At 34.7% G+C, this 23552-nt stretch overlaps 1 protein-coding gene across 1 annotated transcript in view; it reads right to left on the bottom strand.

Annotated features, from left to right (window-relative positions):
- The window catches only part of LOC150108244 (centrosomal AT-AC splicing factor-like), a 107789-nt gene that overhangs the window by 22696 nt on the left and 61541 nt on the right, over positions 1-23552 (bottom strand). The window contains exon 6 of the mRNA XM_090415697.1: positions 18431-18532. Within this exon, the coding sequence (XP_090271823.1) occupies positions 18431-18532 (102 nt within the window). The remainder of the gene's footprint in view (positions 1-18430; positions 18533-23552) is intronic.

The raw sequence follows: 23552 nt of genomic DNA, 5'->3' as shown, positions 1-23552 counted from the left end.
TCTGGCAGAATCAATCAATGTTTTCTTCAGAGTTTGCCAAAGAATCTCCAAGGTTTGATTCCTGTTCTCAAACTCTTTCATTTTTCCTTCAATAATCTTTGTGTATTTTAGTCTACAGCTCACATCTGAGAGCTGCTCAACTTTTATTCGCTTTAAAGCTTTCTTACATGTTATTCTTTTCAATATGAAATTCAATTTTATCCTGCTCAAGACTAAATAGCGATCACTTCCAATTTGAAATCCTCTGTACACTCTGGTGTTCTGCACCAGGGAGAAAACATCGCTATCAACAATAACATAGTCAATGAGACTTTTCTTATTCCTAGCCTCTTCTCTCCATGTGAATTTGTGCACATATTTAATGTTGGAACACGGTGTTAGTAATAACCAGTCCATGTCCTGAGCAGAAATCCAACAGATATTTGCCATTATCATTAGCTTTGCTCTTTTCTCCAAATTCTCACAATCATTTCCTACTCTGCTATTTAGATCCCCAACAAGGACCAACTTTTCATTTTTTTTTTGTGTCAGTTGCTTTTTCTAAAGCATTAAAAAATTCCTCCACTTCTACCTTAGTAGAACCTTCTGTGGGACCATAGGCACAAATAAGTCTCATTGTCCAGTTCCCCATTCTCATATTTGCCCACATTACTCTACTGGAGACTGACTGCCATTCAAGAAGATTAGCCTCGAGTTTTGTGTTGAATACTATGGCTACTCCTTCTTTTCCTTGATTGTCATTGCCTGAATATAACATTTTGTATTTATTGCTCAGAAAGATCTCACCAGTTTTGGTCTTTTTTGTTTCAGTCACCCCTATTATGTCGATCTGGTACTTATCTAATTCCTCAGCTAGCTCCATTTCTTTGTCATTCAGGCTTCTTACGTTGATAGTACCGATCTTTAACTCTGGTGATGTTGAGTTGGGGTTTATTTTCAGGTTTGTTCCAGTAGCTGACTTTTTGCTGTTCGCCCTGGTTCCCTGGCAAAAACAACGGGGGGGCCTTGTTTAACCGGGCGACGCCCCAGCCGGCATGAAATTTTGTCATGTTGTACCATCATTCTATATTTTGGTTTAACCAATAAGAATACAATTTGGTTGGCTAAATCCCAAATTGCCAGCCCATCCTCGTTCATTCAGTATCCAGGTAGATACCCAACAGGGTGCACCACGAGAAGGTGAGGATTGGACATTAGGTCAGAAGCCCTGGTCGGTTCTCCGCATTCCTTTAAAGGCTATGTGGAGGTCTCCTCTCAGTTATACAGCTTTGACCCTTAAGCACCCCTATATAAACAAACTACTAAAATTTCATACCATCAAAGTTTTTCTAATGGAAATTCACAACACCTAATTTTTTTTTTTAAATCATAGGGATAAAATGCCTTTGGTCCCTATGATTTAGCTGTAGTGAGAGTTGACAATCAACATCAGTAAAGCATACAAAGAAAGGCAAAAAAATATTTGGTTAATACTAGTACACAGTAATTCGCAGTATTAGAAATAAATACTAATATTCATTTTTTACTTTTAAGTATATAAGGTAGTCAAAACTTACATAAGTTGGAGTTCTGTTCCTGGAATGTACACAAAGAAGAATTTGTGCAAATTATTCCCACAGAAGTACATTAAAATATGGGGTTATGCATTCCATAATACATAAATAATCCCTGATGTAACAGTTTATTTTATTTATTCATAATGAATTTGAATTTATTCATATTTTGGTTTTAGATTTCATTTAATTTTACTTATTTTATGCACATAAAATTAAATGAAATCTAGAACCAAAATTTACATGTACCATATATGGCACAGATACAGTACTGTGCATAATTATTTACTATTTAGTGGATAGTGGTACCATCTATTGAGAAAGTAACACTCACTATGATCTTTTGATTTCTCACATTAGCAGCCAATTTTGTTTTTTCTAACACTGTGAACACATAGCACCTCCCTTTAATCTTTATGAATATAAAGAAAATTTATTTATTATTACAACTAATAAGGATCCATTATTTTACAAAATAGGACTACATGAATCACAACTATAGCATAAAGCATTTTCTCCTAAAAAAAAAATATGCAAAAAACCTACCATATCAGGAGCAGCATCCCATTCGATCAACTTTCAACTATTAAGTGAACTGTCATTGCTGATGGATTTGTTAGTGCAAATTGATTTTTATCGTTGCTTTCATCTAAGGAGTCATCAATACTACACACACCTGACTTCTTCATAAATAATTATGTATATGTTTTTTTTTATTGTGTGCCACAAAACTTTTGCCTATATTTTAACCCATGCCAAACATGGATCGTTAACTCCTTTCTGTAAGTGTTATGCTGAGAGTACTTGTGCATTCTGTAAACAGCCTATTTACTAGATATGCCCAAGGGATTTGTAGTTGTCAAGGCAAACCATCAGGAATCACAGAAAGCCAAGTTATTTAACTTCTATGACCCTTTTTAGGTAGTTTTAGTTCCTGGAAATTGGAACTGATTCCATACAAATGAAGCTGATTTTTATAGGCTACATGATGATCTGACTATCTTCTCCAGCTGCAGTTTTATAGTTTCATCTATCTGATCCATTAAGATGAATGTGAACAATAAATTCCTTTAGTAAAGTGATTAAGTTCCTCAATGATACTTTATGCAATCAGAAAAAAAAAAAAAGCTAAACAATATAGTGGATTTCTAATAGCCACTACCATTATACTGTGGCTTTTTTTTTTAAGCTTGGTTTTGTACTTTTATTGTTTACTTTTTGTTCATGTAAACCCAAAGGTTCTGGAATCTTCATATGCAATCTAGCCAAACTTAAAGGAGACATCTTCCATTGATCATAATTTGTGAAAGATAAGTCTTCCCACCCCCCCTTTATTCCGTTGCATCTTCTATGCCATCTTACTTCTTTTTCAGAGCAAGATAGCAAAGAAGGTATCCCTCATCCCCCCCCCCAAAAAAAGCTGTAAATCTATAACATATGAGCATAGCAGGTATGTTAAGCTGTTAGATAATCTGGAAATCCTGTTTTAAAGACCAAGTGGTACTTTTTCACATCTCAAATAAGCAAGATGGTGATGGTGGTCTTGCACCAGACTGGACTGGCATGCTTAGGTTGTGCATTTTCACTCGTCCTATAAATGTGTGGTATTATGCAAGAGAAACTGCCAATGCTACTACTCTCTCATAAAAAGTCAATGATCTGCTATCCAATCTGTATAGCTCCTTCTTTACTATTTGCAGTTTTAATGGAACATGTGGATTAGACACATTTCTAAATTATGAAGAATTGTAAAGATTATTTAATGCTTTGTTACAAGGACATCAATATAACTACATTCATATCATGTAAGGTGGCCAAAACTTATATTTACATAAACATGACCAAAACCACTAATTTAAATGTAGCTGTAGATTTCTTTCAGATTTCTTTCTCTTTGAGGATACTTTGCTACAAGTAGCAGAATTCTTTTTATTTTATTTTTTCTTCTAGTAACAGACCATATATTAAACCATTTTTTAAAACACAAATATCTCATGTTCAGGTTAATTTGCAGCTTTTCCATAAAACTGGCTAATCCAATTTCTTTCCATCAACTACTTGCTCTACCCCCCCCCCCTTTACATTTATATAATATTTTCTTCAGCTGAAAGGGAACAAAATGTTTTTCAGTTACCATCCTTTGACATCTCATTACTTCCAATTGTCAGTTTTCTGTATCACTGTCTTCCCCCACTCCTCCTGGGGAGAAGCTTTAAAATGTTGCATAAAATACAAAATTATTTTAAATAAAAGGAGCATTTTGTAAGTAATGGTTCCATGTGTGTGGGGTGCTTAAGGGTCAAAGCTGTATAACTGAGAGGAGACCTCCACATGGCCTTTAAAGGAATGCGGAGAACCGACCAGGGCTTCTGACCTAATGTCCAATCCTCACCTTCTCGTGGTGCACCCTGTTGGGTATCTAGTTGGATACTGAACGGATGAGGATGGGCTGGCAATTTGGGATTTAGCCGACCAAATTATATTCTTATTGGTTAAACCAAAATATAGAATGATGGTACAACATGACAAAATTTCATGCCGGCTGGGGCGTTGCCCGGTTAAACAAGGCCCCCCGTTGTTTTCGCCAGGGAACCAGGGCGAACAGCGAAAAGTCAGCTACTGGAACAAATCTGAAAATAAACCCCAACTCAACATCACCAGAGTTAAAGATCGGTACTATCAACGTAAGAAGCCTGAATGGCAAAGAAATGGAGCTAGCTGAGGAATTAGATAAGTACCAGATCGACATAATAGGGGTGACTGAAACAAAAAAGACCAAAACTGGTGAGATCGTTCTGAGCAATAAATACAAAATGTTATATTCAGGCAATGACAATCAAGGAAAAGAAGGAGTAGCCATAGTATTCAACACAAAATTCGAGGCTAATCTTCTTGAATGGCAGGCAGTCTCCAGTAGAGTAATGTGGGCAAATATGAGAATAGGGAACTGGACAATGAGACTTATTTGTGCCTATGGTCCCACAGAAGGTTCTACTAAAGTAGAAGTGGAGGAATTTTTTAATGCTTTAGAAAAAGCAACTGACACAAAAAAAAAAATGAAAAGTTGGTCCTTGTTGGGGATCTAAATAGCAGAGTAGGAAATGATTGTGAGAATTTGGAGAAAAGAGCAAAGCTAATGATAATGGCAAATATCTGTTGGATTTCTGCTCAGGACATGGACTGGTTATTACTAACACCATGTTCCAACATCAAATATGTGCACAAATTCACATGGAGAGAAGAGGCTAGGAATAAGAAAAGTCTCATTCACTATGTTATTGTTGATAGTGATGTTTTCTCCCTGGTGCAGGACACCAGAGTGTACAGAGGATTTGAAATTGGAAGTGATCACTATTTAGTCTTGAGCAGGATAAAATTGAATTTCACATTGAAAAGAATAACATGTAAGAAAGTTTTAAAGCAAATAAAAGTTGAGCAGCTCTCAGATGTGGACTGTAGACTAAAATACACAAAGATTATTGAAGAAAAAATGAAAGAGTTTGAGAACAGGAATCAAACCTTGGACATTCAGTGGCAAACTCTGAAGAAAACATTGATTGATTCTACCAGAGAGGCATGTGGTGAGGTTGTCTGTAAGGATAAAAAAATCAGAACTCCCTGGTGGACACAGGAGGTTAAAGAGGCAGTGAAGGAAAAGAAGAAAGCATACCAAAAGTTCCTGTCAAATAAGTCAGCTTGTGCTCTTAGAGAATATAGAGACAAATGCAAGAATGCTAAACACTGTGTAAAACTAGCTAAACAAAAGTCATGGGAGGACTTTGGCAAGAATATAGAAAATAAATATCAAGAAGGTGGCAAAATATTCTGGAGGTTGTTGAAGAAGCTTAAGAATGGAGGAAAGAGTGCTGTAAAAGGAATTAGAGATGATATAGGTGACATGAAAACGGGAGAAAAAGATATCCTTGAAGTATGGAGTAATTACTTTGAAAAACTGCTAAATGAAACAAGCAGTGATGACAGCACAGTGGTAAAAAACACTGACCAGGCATGCAGTCAGGAATACATATCCATACTTGAAGTAGAAAAAGCCATCAAATGCTTGAAATGTGGAAAGGCAGCAGGAGTAGATGATATTCGACCAGAAATGCTGAAGTATGGTGGTATAAGAGTCTTACAGTGGCTGCACTGCATAGTTCAGAAAGCCTGGACAGAGGGACGAATTCCCGATGATTGGAGTAGAGCTCTCATAGTACCCATATATAAAAAGGGAAATAAAACTGAATGTGAGAATTACAGAGGTATTTCCCTACTGAGTGTTCCTGGCAAGATCTATGCAAGTATACTTGAGAAACGGTTGAGAAGAATTGTGGAAGAAAAGTTTGGTGAAGAACAAGCTGGATTCAGCCCAAATAGAGGCTGTCAGGATCAGATCTTCACTTTACGACAAATAGTCGAGAAAGCATGGGAATATAACAAAGATCTGTATTTAAGTTTTGTCGATCTGGAAAACGCATATGACAAGGTGCCAAGAGAGAAGCTATTCAATATGCTGCAGTTATATGGTGTCAATGGGACATTATATCAAGCAATACTTAGTCTTTATTTGAGTTGTAAGTCAGCAGTTAGAATTGAAGGAAGTACAGGAAGATGGTTTAATGTTAAATCTGGTGTGAGACAAGGATGTACATTATCCTCTCTGTTATTCATTATCTATATGGATCACATTATGAAGGAAAGTGGTATTAAACATGATATCAAAATTGGAGATGTTAATGTCAGCTCTTTGCTTTATGCAGATGATGTTATACTTCTAAATAAATCCGCTACAAGTCTGCAAGATTCTCTGACTAAATTGAATAGCTGTTGTAATAGATATGATATGAAGTTCAGCAATAAAAAGACGAAGACAATGAAAATAGGCAGAATCATTGAAAATGTCAACTGTGTTGTGAATGGAGAACCTGTGGAACAAGTAAAACATTTCAGCTATTTAGGCACAATTTTTGCTGATGATGGTAAATTAAATATAGAAATAGAGAACAGAATCAGCAGAGCTGGTATGGTGGGAAGTCAATTGCATAAATTCATATGGAATAAGAGAAATTAGTCGGAACACTAAATTAGCTGTATACAAGACAGTGTTCAAACCAGTTTTAACTTATGGATCTGAGAGCTGGGTCAGAAGTAAAACACTTGACCAAAGACTAGAGACCACAGATATGAGAGTCCTGAGAAAGATTATAGGCGTGAACAGATGGCATCAATGGCAATATCATATTAAAAACGAGGATATTAGGAAAGAACTTGACATTGTCAGCATCCAGGAATGCATTAGCAGAGCTAATCTTAGGTGGTATGGTCATTTAAACAGAATGGGCGAGGAAAGATTAGCAAAACAAGTGTTCTCTGCCAAGTTGGCAGCAAAACGACCCAGAGGAAGACCAAGATATAGGTGGATTGATACGGTACAAAGTGCCTTAGACGATAGAAATATAAGATCTGATAAGGTTGGAGTCTTGACAAGTAACAGACTGATTTGGAGGAAAATTGTAGATAGGAAATTAATAATGATGTAATTTTTTTCATGTAGTACTATCATATCCTGTACACCCCTTGAGGGTACATGGCCAGAATTTGATGATGATGATGATGATGGTTCCATTGTGATAGCTCTCCACCCAAAAGCTACGTCAGCGAAATAAAAGTCTGATGTTTCTACTTTATTTTTACACACTATTTCTCAACATAATTTTTTCCCTCCCTTTCAATACAATTTTCTCAACCATATAACAAAGTTTTTCAAAGCTGTCATAGAATAAAATTCATGTTATTTTTGGAACCATTTCCTTACTCTTACTCTGATTCCTTGGCATTTTAAAAATGGATACCCTTGTGATGTGGAGGAGCCATATGCCAGGACCATCAAATCAGCACACTCCAATGCAACAGCAACAATTCATTTCAATGGAAACATCTCTACTGCAGAAATACAGAGGGTACAAGACAAGGTAACACAATATCCAAAACTATTCACAGCATCCCTAGAAGAAATATTCAACCTTCTTGATCGAGAAGAAAAAGGTCTGAAGATAAATAGAAAATATTTAAGCCATTTACACTTTGCAGATGACATAGTTATCTTTACAACTGGATGAATTAGACTCATATCCATGAACTCCAAATTGCTAGCAAAACAAAGATAAACCTAAAGAAGATCCCCAAATTATGTTCAATAGCCATGTCCAGCCAGAAGTAATAAAAAATTTAAAAAAATCAATAATGATGAAATAATTAGGACAATGTCAGTTTTGCAGTGGAACAAAATACCATGAATGACATTAAGACACACACACAATGCTTGGGTGGAAAGCATTTGGAAAATTGCAGTTAATATTCAAAAGCCAACTACCATTATGCCTGAAAAGGAAAGTTTTAATCAATGTATTTTTCCTATATTGACATACGGCTGTTAAACATGGACACTAAATGCTGAGGAAATTCAAAAATTAAGAACAACACAATTTAGTATGGAAAGAAGTCAGCTTGGTATCACATGACTGGATCACAAAAAGAATCAAACCAAAGTCTGATATCATAAGAAGAGTGAAATATCTGAAATGGCAATGGGCTGGGCATATTAAAGCAGACAAAAGAAGCACTGAATTCTACAAGAGGAAAAATGATCATCATGCAGAACCAAATCACAGTGGATTGATGATATCAGATTTGCAGGCATGGCATGGGAAAGGAAAGCATCTTGGAACAGCCTTCATCCAGCAGTGGACTGACAATGGTTAATGATAATAATGACCCTTGAGATGCGATTTCGATTTAGGAAATAACCTGAAGTCTAAACTGTAGGGAGGACATTCTTCAAATATAATCTCCCTAGTTGGTAGCTATTGAAGTGAATTCCATCTCCTGATGAATGTGGGAAGTTAACGTAGCATTAGGATAGGAATAAAGGAACGAATGGAAAAAATACCATACATTTGCAGCATTTCCGTGTCCTGATGAGTGTGGAAGGTTCATGTCGAATTATGATAAGAATAAGGGAATGACTGCAGAAAATTCCGTACATTTGCAGCATTTCCATGTCCTGATGTCTGTGGAAAGTTCAAGTCACATTCGGATAGGAATAAAGGAACGACTAGAACGAATAAAGTATATACGCAGGATTTCCGTGTCTTTATTAGTGAGGAAAGTTCGTATCATATTAGGATAGGAATGAAGGAATGATGGCAAAGAATAAACTCTAAACGGAGCATTTCTGTGTTCTGAATGTACTTGTTTATGTTTCACAATGTAACATGCAAAAGCAACAACTGTTCTTTAGAAAGAACAATATAAAATTGTTGTTTCAACTTTCTTGTGGTTTTCACATAATTTGCAAACTCACATTTATCCCCTTCACAATAGTCCTGATAAATGACACCTTGGCTGTTCCAAAAAAACTACTTTCCAGCCAAAGGCTGGATTTTGAACTTGTTGACTCTCGGTGAGATAGAATGGTAAAAATCCACAGATTGAATTTATTTTGGGGTCATAATGATAGATCCAACTTTCATCTCCAGTCAGTTTTGCAAAGAAAAGCAATGCTTTCCCTTTGGTAACCCTGAACCTATTGGTAAAATTATGAATGAGTATCGCCTTATTTCCACATATTTTCATACCAACACAATTTCTCATCTGTTACCATCTATAAAAGACAAACTGTTACCTCTATCATTAGCTGGTGTTTACCAGATATCTTGAGAATGTAATTTGATATACTCTGGGCAAGCAGGCCATTCTGTGGGAAAAAAGAATTAATGAATATCAATATTATATTGAATACATGAAACCTCAAAAGTCTGGTCTGGCACAGCATAGTATTGACACTAAACACTGTTTCCAGTGGGATGAAGCTCGTCTTCTCCATAGAAGTTTTAAATATAATATCTTTTCAAAGAAAGTTGCAAAGCCCTAACATGTTTGTGGCAAATTTTAATTTTTTACCCACTGACAGCATGCCAGGAAATAAAAGCACAGTTCCTTAAAAACATCATCCCCTTCCCTTTCTTTGAAATATCAGACTCCTAGATGTGAACCTCCTTTTGATGAAACTCTTACATATACTACTGTAACAACACAAACATGTGAAAACAAAATGCTTAAACAACCGTTTTAATTCCTTTTAACCATAATTCCTTCTGCTGTCACTTCAGAGTCAAAGATAACTGGGAGGGGACCTCCAAATAAAATAACGAATGTGGAAAACTGACTGGGATTTCTAACCCAATATTCCCTTAACCCTTTAGTAGGTATCCACTTAAACGAATGCTGAATAAATGAGAAAGGGCTTGCAGTCTGAGGCTTAGCCAGCTCAAATTTTATTCAGCAATGATTGAAACTATTTTTTCTGAAATATCAGGTCAAAATATTCTTGTTGACATAGTATTTTCAATTTCCAAATATGGAACTTTTTCAAGTCATTTCAGGCCTCCAACAAGTAAGATAGTGATCTCAAACAAAGTGAGAAATTCATCTCCTGCCTAAAGGCAATCAAAAACATCCATTCCCATGGCAGAATTCACACCCACAGCCTGTTGGCTGGAGAGCTGATTATACTAAAACCTCAGTCAACCAGGCCAGCAATTGCTGTCGAAGATTAAAAGAAGACTACTAGGTGAGATTCCTCAAAATAGTAAGATGATTTATTCAGGCAACAGAGATAGGATAAAGTAGTTGTAATATTTGGAATTAATATTATTAAACATTAATGCAAACTTCTTGAAATGGATGCAGTTTCAAGAAGAGCAGAATGACGTGAACAAATGTCAAATTGGACAATGAATCTCATTTACACCTATTATTCCACTGAAGTTACCAGCAGAGAAGAAGATTTCAAGTCATTAGGAAGAGCAAACTGAAATAAAGATAAAGGAAAAACTGCTATTTGCTATATATCTTACAGTAGAGTTGGAAATTATAGAAATAGTTTGGGAAAATTTGAAGAAAATGAGAGGAATAATAACAATTGTAAGCATTTACTAGATTTCTACTTATACATTAGCTAATCATTATGAATGAGTTCCAACATAAAAATGTGCATAAATTCACAGAGAGCACAACAGACAAGAAAGTCTTAATGGTTGCATTATTGTTGATAGTGATATATTTAGATTCATCAAGGATATGAGTTTAGTGGAAGATTTGAAATAGAAAGTGACCACCAACTATTTTGAGTAAGATAAAAATTAATATCACATAAAAAACAATATACATCACAGACAGTTCTGAAAACAATCCAAGTCAAACAACTTTGTTAGGTTGACATGAAGTCAAGTTACCTGGCCATTTAGCCTAGCATAATAACAGAAAGGTGAAAGTACTATCAGAAGATTCCATAAAATTTTCAAAAAAACAGCACATCAAATGTTTCTTTGGAAATTAAATTTTCTCAAAAACTACAAAAGATAATGGAAATAGTGTAAAGAGGTATTTCAGGATTTTGAAATTTTCCTCTTGGGTTGCACTGAAAGCTAGCTTCATTTCAACTTCTTAACCACACAGGAAGTGGGTAAATATTTTAATGTCAGATTGGTTTGGTTAATTTGAAATTATGGTAGAAATAACTAAGGCTATGAGACCAGTCCATGTATTATGCCTGTTAATTATATGTTCTTCAGCCAATTTGCCTATTTTGCATGAAAAGAAAATAAAGTTTCTGGGAGGGTAAAAAAAAAATAATAAAAATAAAAACTTCCAGTTTATCTATCAATTGGTCACTCAATCACTAGCAAGAGCACATGCATGTGTGTAACAAACAAATGATTTTAAACAAATTTGTGATAAAAATGTGTTACTTATATATTGTGCATTATTGCTTTAAATAATTATTAAAAAAGGACTAAAATCGAATAACAAATAACCAATGATGACCTTTTACTTGACCACCAGTATTAATAATTAAAGACTTATTTTGTAAGCTAGCCAAGTAAAACTATTATTTACTTGGCTAACTTACAAAATAAGTCTTTAATTATTAATAAATAACCAAGTTTTAACTCATAGATGTTTTATTAACACTAGATATTTCCTAGACATGTTTTGCTGTCTATATGGCAGACAACATCTTCAGGAGTGTCTTGATAATTTAACATTACTAAAAAACCAGCAAAAAACAAAATGTTTCCCAGCAGCTGCTATTTCTATAAACTGAAAAGATGGGAATGATAGTTTAATCATGCGTACCATTGTAAAATTTCGTGTGATAAATTAAAATAATTAATTTATCGAACTTGATTTTACAGAGGTTTTAGACCTAAATAATGTAAGATTCCTTTTGTCTGAGAATTCTAGAGGAAATCGCCAACGATTCCTCTAGAATTTTTCAGGAAATTCCAAGGAATGTCTGACAACAGTTGTCCCATGCATAGCTGACAATGACTCCCATGAAAGGTTTGATGTCTGGTCAATGAATAAGCCACCAATGGAACAAGAGAAGTAAAGTACTGAAGTGTCCGAGACAAGAACATGTCCCAACAAAGGTTTCATGAAAGAGGACTGTGCACTTACTAAAAGAACAGCGAGTAGACAAGTGATATCGTTATTATTTTCCTTGTAACTTAGTTAAGTAAGAATTGTATGTAAGTGTTACAAAAGGAGGGTCGATGGTAAAATTTTGTCAAGTGTTGTAGAGTAATGGGTAGAGCAATTGTATATATGCATTATAATGGTGCAGGGAGAATTCTTGATGGTTGTTATATATGAAGAAAAGTTACTCTATACTTGCAGAAGGGCATGTGTCTTATCATGCTAAGTAAAGAGTAAATGTTAGGTGTATGTATAATGTATATATTTCAATGATTTAGTAGTTTTGCTGAAGTTAGATATGATGGGAAAGTTAGTTATTCCCCTCTAAATTGTATTCTCAACTGTCTAGTTAAAATAAAATGTTTTGTTTTAGCAACAATGGATCTGATCATTTGCCAATGCACTATCTCAAATAAAATTTGTACCTGTGTAATGTTGATTTAGAATAGCCCATGACTTGCTTTATAGTTAAGAGGATTTTAACTCGGACCTTACCTTTGTTCACACTCTTATTATTCTTAGACTATATTAATTTTTCTAGACTAGCACAGTCTTTAATAAAAAAATTAATTTGTCTGGAAGAAGGGTCTGAGAGAATAAATACACTGCAATCGTTTAGAACAGAGAAAGAAAGAAAGGAAGGTTAAGGATTAATGAGAATAGGCGCAACTTTGTGAGTGGTATAAATTTTACACGAGGCGCAGCACGACAAGGATTGAAATTAAAGTATATAATAAACTTAGTAAAACTATATATTTTCACACCATTATGCATGTTATGTGGAGTCTCTACATTATTGTGTAAACTCTGTATGTGATTGCTAGCATATGAAAGGTCTTGAATGCTACACATTAATTAATGATTTTCAAATGTCATGCAAGATCATTCCTTGGTTTCTATTTAGTGTGCCTTTTGAGCAAATGATCTAGGAAGACTGACAATCTGTAGAAGTAATTCTCTTCTAAGAAGGACATAGAGGATACTTGCCAATTTACCGTGGGATAATCTTTGAGGATGTGGGCTGAATCCACTTTTTTCTTCTCTTTTGTTTTCAACATCGCTTACATGTTCTTTTTTACGGATTTACAAAATTCTCCCAGTTTGACCTATGTACATCTTTCCATAAGAATATGAAATATTGTATACTCCAGGATGATTATAAAATGGAACTTTGTCTTTAGGGGAAATGTAGGAAACTTTGTAAAGTGTTAAGTGGTTTGGCGGCTATTCTGATGTCGACTGATTTTAATATTTGGGCTATTTTTCTTGTTGCAATGTCAACATATGGTGCAGTGCCTTTGAAATTAATTTATGGATTATCACAGGATGGTTCAGAAGAAACAAGTTTCTTTAGTACCTTTCTTTTTGAGTAGCCATTTTGTAAGAACTGATTAAACAGACTTAAAAAGATTAAAGAGACTTAAAAGATTAAAAAAAGGTAATACATTTCCACCACAACTGAAAAATTTTTCAAAATTTTTTTAACAAATATTATAATAGCCTCAAATTCATCAAATCTGATGCCTTTCAAAACTTTTTGGACCTTGGAAAGAAAAAAGGCATATGGAGATTAGTGAATACAGAGAGTACTGTACTAATAGCATTTACTTTTTAGTTAGATTGCAGAATGCAAATCTAACTGAAAAAATTTTGAAAAATTTTCCATTTGTGGTGGAAATGTGTTACCTTTAGGAGAGACACATTGTAAGAAAGTAAATTTGAATCTTGTTTGTGTTATTTTTTGTTTCAACATGTCAGTTGTTTCCTTTTCATGAACATGCAGTAAGGTTCAAAAACATTTCATTTGTTTATAATGCATTCCACCAACAAAAAGTTGTAAACCTCTTTAATTTTAATATGGTGGGTCAAGGATTAGATAATCTGCATTTTCTATATTGCATAAGTTGCATTTCAATTTAATTAAAAATTATGATTAGGATTGGCAAAAACAGAAAGTGAAAAAGTATTGACATTAGAAAAAATCTCCTGATATCACGTTTCTTCCAATTATTGCCTCGGATCTTCATTCTTTACTTGGAAAGAAAAATTTTGCTACCAGATATATGTCTGGCTATGTGTTCACCTTTATTGGCTCTGTTGCCAACATATACATGGAAAAATTTGAGGAAGTAGCAATAGCTTAGGTGACATTAAAACCACGTGCATGATGGCGATATGTCATTGGCATCCTTATCATTTGGAAACTTACTGACAGATACCTTGAAGATTTTGTATATTTCCTGAATAATCACCATCTGAATATCAAATTAACATTATAAGTAGAAAAGGATGGAAAATTACCATTCCTTCCTAGACATTCTTATCAACAAAAATATCACTGGAGGATTATCATTAGAAGTCTACAGGAAAGAAATCTGCATAAACAGGTACCTACAGGCAAGCTCATTCCTTCGCCCTCAACAAAAATTGAGTATAATCAAAACCTTAAAAAATAGAGCTTTAAATGTACTCAAAATGATGAAATTAAAAGAAAAAACTTAAGGCTATTTAATCAGTTCTTACAAAAAGCTACTCAAAAAAAAAAGGTACTGAAGAAACTTTTTTCTTCTGAACCATCCTGTGATAATCCTTAAATTAATTACAAAGGCACTACACCATATGTTGACATTGCAACAAGAAAAATAGCCCAAATATTAAAATCAGTCGACATCAGAATAGCCGTCAAACCACTTAACACTTTACAAAGTTTCCTACATTCCCCTAAAGACAAAGTTCCATTATATAATCATCCTGAGTATACAATATTTCATATTCTTATGGAAAGATGTACATAGGTCAACCTGGGAGAATTTTGTAAATTTGTAAAAAAGAACATGTAAGCGATGTTGAAAACAAAAGAGAAGAAAAAATGCTAGCAATCACATACAGAGTTTACACAATAATGTAGAGACTCCACATAACATGCATAATGGTGTGAAAATATATAGTTTTACTAAGTTTATTATATACTTTAATTTCAAACCTTGTCGGGCTGTGTCTCGTGTAAAATTTATACTACTCACAAAGTTGCACCTATTCTCTTTAATCCTTAACCTTCCTTTCTTTCTCTGTTCTAAACGATTGCAGTGTACTTATTCTCTCAGACCCTTCTTCCAGACAAATTTATTTTTTTATTAAAGACTGTGCTAGTCTAGAAAAATTAATATAGTCTAAGAATAATAAGAGCGCGAACAAAGGTAAGGTCCGATGCAGCAATACCTTCCCTTAATTGCACTTTCCATTCAGAGTGCTGGATAAAATTAAAATCATCAGTTTATTCACAATATGATACAATGTGAAAAGGGAAAAGAGATTTATATTAAAAATTAAATATTGCAAATTATGGTCTTCCAAGTCTCTCTATCTTGAGCTAACTGGTAGATGTCAGATGGAGTTTTACAGTTCAGCCTACTGATGGTTTCACATATTCAAAAATTCAAATATAATTGATTGTTTAGACTGTCAATTCTTAATCCTGGACCTTAGACTATTCTCTAATATATCAGATAAATCAGCCCATAAAGAATTTCTAAAAAATAAAGGAGAAACACATTAAGGAATATAACAATCTGCATATTTCTTTTTTCTTAGCCACAGAGTCAGATGTTTCAAGTTGTCAAACCTTTCATCTAAAAGGCTCAACAAAACAGCCATTAGCATTCTTAGCCTTGGCTACATCTTTGCAGTGGAGCCATATCAAGTTCCATTTTTAGACTTTATGCTACATATCAAATGGTATTTGCAACTTGCCTCCTATCATTGCGAATGATGTCAGGCTTGACATAGTAAACATCCTTTCTCAAGCTTTGCTGCATAGAAGAAAGAATGAAAATGAAATGAAAAAGTGTTAAAGTATGATGCTAAGAGATTGTTTTTTCTGTGGGTGACAACACAACAGACCCATATGGGTGCAGTAGCAAAGGAAGCAGTGTTGGGCAAAAGTTATGGCCAACTGGTTTGGCAAGAGATCTAAAGCCATGAGTGCAATTTGGGCAAAATGCAAGTTTCTTGCTTTGACTCTTTGGAAATCAGTTTCTTGCAGATGTTTTATGCTTTGGTGTGTAAGCAGTGAGGGAAAGGAAAGTTCTTCTTGATGATAGCCAGTTATGGTATGCTTGTTTCTTCATTGTGATCCCTCCAAGTTAAGAACCAAAGTTTACTTAACAGGATGGGAATTTAGTGTGTAATGGAGAATATATGCTTATATATACCAGAGAGGATTACTTCAGTGCATGAAAAAGTTGTAAGGCCAAAAGCAGTAATCCAACCAAGGGAATGAATGATGCATAAAAGTCTTGGAGGTCATTCTGCTTGGCATTCTTATAATATCAAGTGACTTTTGGTTGGGAATAGCTATATGGGTGTTGCTTACTAAGAGAAGAGATAAGTACAATGTTGTGGTCTTGATTACCTAAGCAAGATCAAGCTTCACAGTATACTTGGAGGGATCACTAGTGAGGAAGAGGCCCAAAGTGATTGGAAAGTGGTTCAGGTTATTTTGGTACTCTCTGGTGATTATGCAAACACAATCTGCATAAAGTCATTTGTGATGGCAAATGCTTCAGAATCTCTACCTGATTGGTCTGTGTAATTGAAAAGGAAAGTCAGTTGGTAGTGTGAATGTTAAAATTCTGAGAAAGAATAATCTCACTGTTAGGAAAGTTGGACTGAAGGGATTCACAACATATAAAGAGAGGAAGTCGAAAAGTTCACAGTGGTTGGGTGGCATTAGGAGAGTGATAGAGACAGCATATGAATTTAACAGAGTGAGGAAAGTTGAGACAGGTAGTACTTGGAGAAGCTGAAATTTGGGTCTCTGTGAGGAAAAACAAGTGACATCTGCAGACAGCAGATGGAGGTAGACACTTCACCAAGACCACATATATTGGTGAAGGAATCTGGAAGTCTTCTCTGTGACATTTGTTGTAGACCAAGTGGTTCATGCACATTCCCTATGCAGAACTTTTGTTTTAAAAATGGCTATTAGTAGTGCTCGATTTCCACACTAATAAATGTAAATCTGTTGTTTTTCTTGTTGTTGTTGACAAAATCTTCATGATTGCTGAAGGTAAGCTGAGTCTGAACTCATATATGCGATTGAATAGAAGTCTCTCTGTTCATAGCCTCCATTAATTTAGATGTGCTCACCACTTTATCACAAGTTACTTTCACCAGTCACAAGAAATGCATCCCATTCCTTCTTTTTTCATGGGTCCAGAGCATTAGTATCTGATGAATAATTTTCTTGGGATCAAAACCAGATTTTTTTTGGTTAGTTTGATGTCATCTTTCAGCATTTCTTCACTTTTGGTGTGAAGTTTAAGATATTGATATTGTATTTTTTGTTTTCAGCCTCAACTGAGTTGTGTGCAGTCGACACGATGAGGCTACAGAGCTGGCTGGTATCAATGGCATGTGATATTTCATCAAGGCACTGATTGTGGATTGTCCAAGCTTGGTTTCAATTGAAAGAGCAAGTTTCATCTAAGGCACTGGTCTATGCTTTCAATGCATTTTCAGGAACTGTTTCACTGAAGGGAAGCAAAATGTTTCAAAAGAACAGGCACGGAAGAAAGGCTGGTTTGGATTCACAAGAAGTTTTCTACAGTACCATCTTTGATATTTATGTTGTCATGTTCAAAGCCGTTTACAATTTCATAATTACTTTTTTTTATCCCATTCTTGTAAACTAAATACAATTTATAAATACACAAGTAAATACAATTTATAAATACACAATTCTACTTGTGTATTTATAAATTGTTATTTATAAATTTGTAAATTGTATTTATAAAATTAATAAATTGTATTTATAAATTTGCATATTAAATATATGCATATAAAATGAATATATCGCTCACTAGAGAAGTGTAACTGAACAAATATACACTACACCATTTATTAAGAGCCACCATAGCTGAATGTGTAATAACAATATCCTCTGCTTGGAAAAATCTAGGTTCGAATTTACTGTGTCATGGACACAAAGAACTTCTGTGAGGCTTTTCAACCAAAAGTTAGTTAGCTCATCTCATATTCAGGTGACAGGGCTTTTCCTATTGGAAACTCACATTTTTCATCCCTTAAAACAAGCAAAACAACCAGAGAAGACACGCAATGGACAGACATAGCAAACTAAGCAGACAGGATTAACCATTGCAGCATAAATTAGGTTTGTATAAAGTCAATGCTTGAATGGGATAGAACAAACATATTCATTTCTTTAAAAATATGTAAAATAACTATTAAAGATATTCATAAAAACAAAATAATGTGAGTTTCACATTTTGAAGAAATATTCATTTACATAAATCAATATTGTATACTATACTACCTACCTGCTTACCACTATCCTGTGCTTTTGCCAGATAACTAATTTCTTGATTGCTTCCTTGAGTACAGTTTGTATTAAACATTTCAGAAGACTGGTTTACTGCTGACTAAAATAACATTCAGGAAAATTGTAAATTTATGCTTTTTTTTTTTTTACTTTTTAGCACAACACACAATCAATCACTGGATAGTGTTAAATAAAAACATGCTAACTCTTAATAATCACAATAATAATCATCACTTGGACACCTCTATGGAGTTCAAAGACATCACAAGAGGCCTTTCATTAATGACAATGTTTATCATACCTTTCCTTAAAAAGTTCAATGATGAAGCACTCAATGATCACCCATATGGGAACACATTCCACTCATTCACTATTCTCCATGCAAAATATCTAGTCCTCACATCCATGCTAATCTTATCCTAACACAATCTCCAATATGAATTTAAGTTTTCTCTCCTGTTCAAAATATATTGAAAAATTCAATGGTATCTACTCTAATAAAATCCTTTTTATTAATTTATGCTTCTATCATATCTCCTCTTTTGCAGATATCAGCTTACACTCAAAGCTTCATTTTATCCTTATATGGAAAACTCCAAACACCAGCTACTATTCTGATGACTCACCTCTGATGTCATTACTACCAATTCCAAATCCCCAAGAAAACCAAGTGACTAAATTTGCACACAGCAGTAATAAATGTGGTTATATGAAAGTCTTACAAAGAGAAATAATAACCTCTTTATCCCTGAATGCAGTGTTTAACATCCAGCCAATCCTTTGAGCTAGTTTGCCCATTTTTATTATTATCTCCAATTATCTCTTATTATCTTATTTTAGTATTATTATGTGGGATCTTCCACATAAATATATAGGGAGGATAAGGATTCAAGGGAAGGCCTCTTCTATTCGCCAATGCTTACATACTCATCATATTTTTCCTTGAACAATTCACTGAAGATGCACTCGCAACATAAAATAGTGGCCCATTCCACACACATGCTGTGAGAAGAACCTAGACCTCACATGCTTCCTAACCACACACTTAGCTTCTGGCGATGCCCACACATTCTCTCTCCCACTTGAGATGAACTGCAAAATCTTACTTTATCTATATATCAGTGTTATAAGATCCCCTTACCAGCTCGTATATCCCTATGATATCTTCTATCAACCATCTATTTCTCAAACTTTGAAGACCATATTTCTTCAATCTGTCTTTATCTTCACAACTACATAGGCCAGATAAGATCTTGGTTACCCCCAATGAACCTTTCTTTTCAACTGTCTCTCTATCTCAATGGTACCAATGTAAATTATAATCTGACCTCAGTCCAGATGCGGCATCAGCAAAGTCCTGTAAAGTACTTTACAAGGTTTTGATAAGGCCTTCACTCCTAGGGCTCTGGCTTCACTGATTATTTGAAGCAAATTCCCATTAAAATAATACTCTTGAGTTCATTGAGTTAATTTACCAATGCATGTCATTCACATCTCCTATTGCAATCAACTAATCTACAGCAAAAATCCAACTATACAGGTGGTCCTTGGGTTATGGATTATCGACCCGACTTATGCTGTTCTGTACTTACGAATGAGCTCTCAAAGCTCTCCATAAAGATAATTAATAATTAAATTTTAGAACTAGTTTCTTCCATGCATGTAAACAAATTCACATGCCGTAAGCAGTTCATTGGCACAGTATCTTTATATTAACGGCTAGTCTCATTGTTTATACAGTCGCTTATGCACAGCATCACTTTTGTCTAACTTTTTTATTTGATTTTGAGAATCTGTGATTACCTTTATGACCATGCCTCCAGAGTGAAAGTTTGCTTCAAGTCCATGGTTCAGGAACCATGTTTAAAGATTAGTTCTTGAACTGTTTTATTCCTGCTATGGAATTAGTGTTCAGAAAAGAAAATTCCCTTTAAAATTCTGCTTGTGTTGGACAATGCTCCTGGACGTGTAGAAAGGCTTATGTGTTCGTCATATGTGTTGATTAATTTTGGCGGTATATATATATATATACATATATATATATATATATACCGTCAAAATTAGAACACAGAATGATAAGTAAATAATTATTTATTGACTTATTGCTGATATTTCGCTGGTGTTGTAACCAGCATCTTCAGAGCACAAAACACAGTTTGTCACAGTATGCGAGACTAAAACAACAATATGGTGTAACAATGGGACTAGTTTGAACAATTGTAGCAACAACACAAAGAACAAAGTCCTAATTAGGTGCCCTCTATGTTTAAAAAAAAAAAAAAATACAGAGAAAGCAGGTACTAGCTATGTCTTAGGATGACTGTCTTCCAAATCTTAGGCAAATTTATACAGCCATATTTGTTAAGATTCGGAATATGTTTCAATAGTGCCGAATGTATTTTTTTATGTTCACTGATGCAAATGTCCACAGTTTTTCCTGTGGACACTTTCCTGTTTGACCATAGTAAACTTGATCACACGAGCAGGGTACTTCGCAGCTCCTGGATGAGATATAGGAGAGATGCTGTCCTTGGGTGAACAGACGAGAGTTGCTAATTTGACACATGGTCTGAATACAGTGCATAGTTGATGGTTCCTTATCATTCTCAGTTTTTAGAAAACCCACAAATACAGGGAGATATTTACACAAACAATCACACCATCACCCTTCTCAACAGTATGGTATCATAAAAATGCTAACCACAGAGAGAGAGCAATCTGTTCCAATGACAATGCTCTTGCTACTGACAGGGTCACTTATGCCACACCTTCTTAGCCAATGGCTATAATCCCCATAAGACAGACAAAATACTAAATGATCTCAAGAAACCCATCCCACTATTCACCATGGAGAATTACAACAAAAGTCACCATCCCATACATTAAAATCACATTGGAAAAGATATCAAGCATTCTCAATAAACATCAACTTATTCAGACCGTGTGTCAAATTAGAAACTCTCATCTGTTCACCCAAGGACGGCATCACTCCTTTATCTCATCCAGAAGTCTACACACATGCTCAAAGTACCCTGCTCGTGTGATCAAACTTACTACGGTCAAACAGGAAGACCTGTGGACATCTGCATCAGTGAACATAAAAAATATATCCGGCACTATCGCTATGGCAAGTCAGGCCTAGCACACCATGCTTCAGATACCCCTGCAAACAGGATCAAATGGAAGAAAACTTTTACAGAAGCTTTTACAAGTCGGAGAGATTGTTCTTAGAAGCAACAGAAGCCTTGAAACATACTCCGAATCTCAACAAATATGGCTGTATAAATTTGCCTAAGATTTGGGAGACAGTTATCCTAAGACATAACTAGTACCTGCTTTCGCTCTGTATTTTTTTTTAAATGTAGATGGTGCCTAATTAGAACTTTAGTCTTTGTGTTGTTTGTTTACTATGCAGTTAGTGAGAACATCAGCTGCTACAAGACCATTTATGATGAAAAAAAGAAAAATGCTGTGCAAACAACCCTAGATACCTTTTTCAAGAAACTGACTTTAGTGGTAAACTCCCTCTCCTCCAGGATCAAATCCTGATTCTCCAGCATCAAGGTCCATCCTCTCTAGCACCAGAATCTGATCCTGATTCTCCAGAATCCACTTCATTCTCTCCACCATCAAGGTCCATCCTCTCTAGCACCAGAATCTGATCCTGATTCTCCAGAATCCACTTCATTCTCTCCACCATCATCTTCCAATTAATGTTAGCCTACCTTCTTGCCTCAAAAATACCCCCTTCCAGTAAGCAAGACACTGATGCAACATTAGGTGAGTGTTAACCTTTAATATTCATTTCTGAAATTTCTCTTATCTCCTATCTAAACTTTTTGTATGAATTTGTTTGAATTAAAAGAAAGAGCACAATAGTTTCTGTAACTTATTATTACAGTATTACACTGTATTATTATTGCCACTTATGAGCTATTATAGTATTATTATTATTACTACCATATATGCACTGTTCATCAGGGATCAGAGTTGCATACAAATCCAACCTAAACACATTCTCAGGAACGTATCTTGTCCATAACCTGGGGACTGCCTGTATTTTATACTGATAGTTCTGTCACAGGAGAAATTGTTCAGGAAGGCAGCACTTCATATGCACTACCCTCCTCAACCCTATTTCCTGATGAAGTTCTATTACTAGCAATATCACCCCCGTCCCATTCCTATCTTCTCTATCTTTCCTGAAAATATAGTATCCCTCACATCCTCTCTCTCTCTGTAATAAATCTTCCTCCATCAAACATGTCTTATCGTCTATAATTTGACCAAGTTCAAGCCAAATGATACTACAAGCTTTTTGCCCTTCTGATGTTTCTGGCATTAGTACTTACCCACTGCGATATATCTTGGGGTTAACAAGTACCCTTGCATCTATTCGTGAGGCACTCATTAAGAGATACAAGGGAGATGAGTGAAAGAATGAGAAAGATCAAAGAATGTTGAATGCAGTTTCTCAGGTCTCAGAACTAGAGTGCTTATACCCTCTCCCTCCCGAAGCCTTAGTATCCTTGATTCTGTATAATTTCATTCTCTCAATAAAAAAAAAAAATTTTTTTCCAGACAATTAACTCCAAATCAAAGTGCAATCCAACAGTCATATACAAGTCCTTTTATTCATCAGATTTACTCTAAACATCTAAAAACTGTACACAATTCTTGTTCATCACCTGCACACTGGCTCATTTACATTCATGTTTCTCATGGAAAGGCTTAGACGTTGGTTATGCATTTTTACTAAATAGCTTAAGGAAATTACAACATATACTAGGATATACATTAAAATAAATTTTAATACACTTCCAATATTTCAGCAACGTCAAATGTATATGTATTTGTATTTAGTTTTTAAGTAGTTTATATGTATATTACATATAATATATGTAATAATATATATATGTAAATATGTAAATAACATATAATAATATATTACATATAATTTGTATGTAGTTTATATGTAAATGTATAAATGTTTAATGTATATCCTAGTATACATTGTAATTTCCTTAAGCTATTTAGTAAAAATTACATTCATGTTCTCTCTCATGGTTCTTCCAGTAATTCTCATATTGCTTTGAATTTTTTATACTTTCACATTTTAA

Source organism: Typopeltis vanoorti, chromosome 3 (genome assembly GCF_054136105.1).
Source record: "Typopeltis vanoorti isolate ZY-2024b chromosome 3, IOZ_Tvanoo_1.0, whole genome shotgun sequence".
Classification (NCBI taxonomy): domain Eukaryota; kingdom Metazoa; phylum Arthropoda; class Arachnida; order Uropygi; family Thelyphonidae; genus Typopeltis; species Typopeltis vanoorti.
The sequence above is the reverse complement of the archived record's forward strand: the minus strand, read 5'-3'. Positions and strand labels throughout refer to the sequence as shown.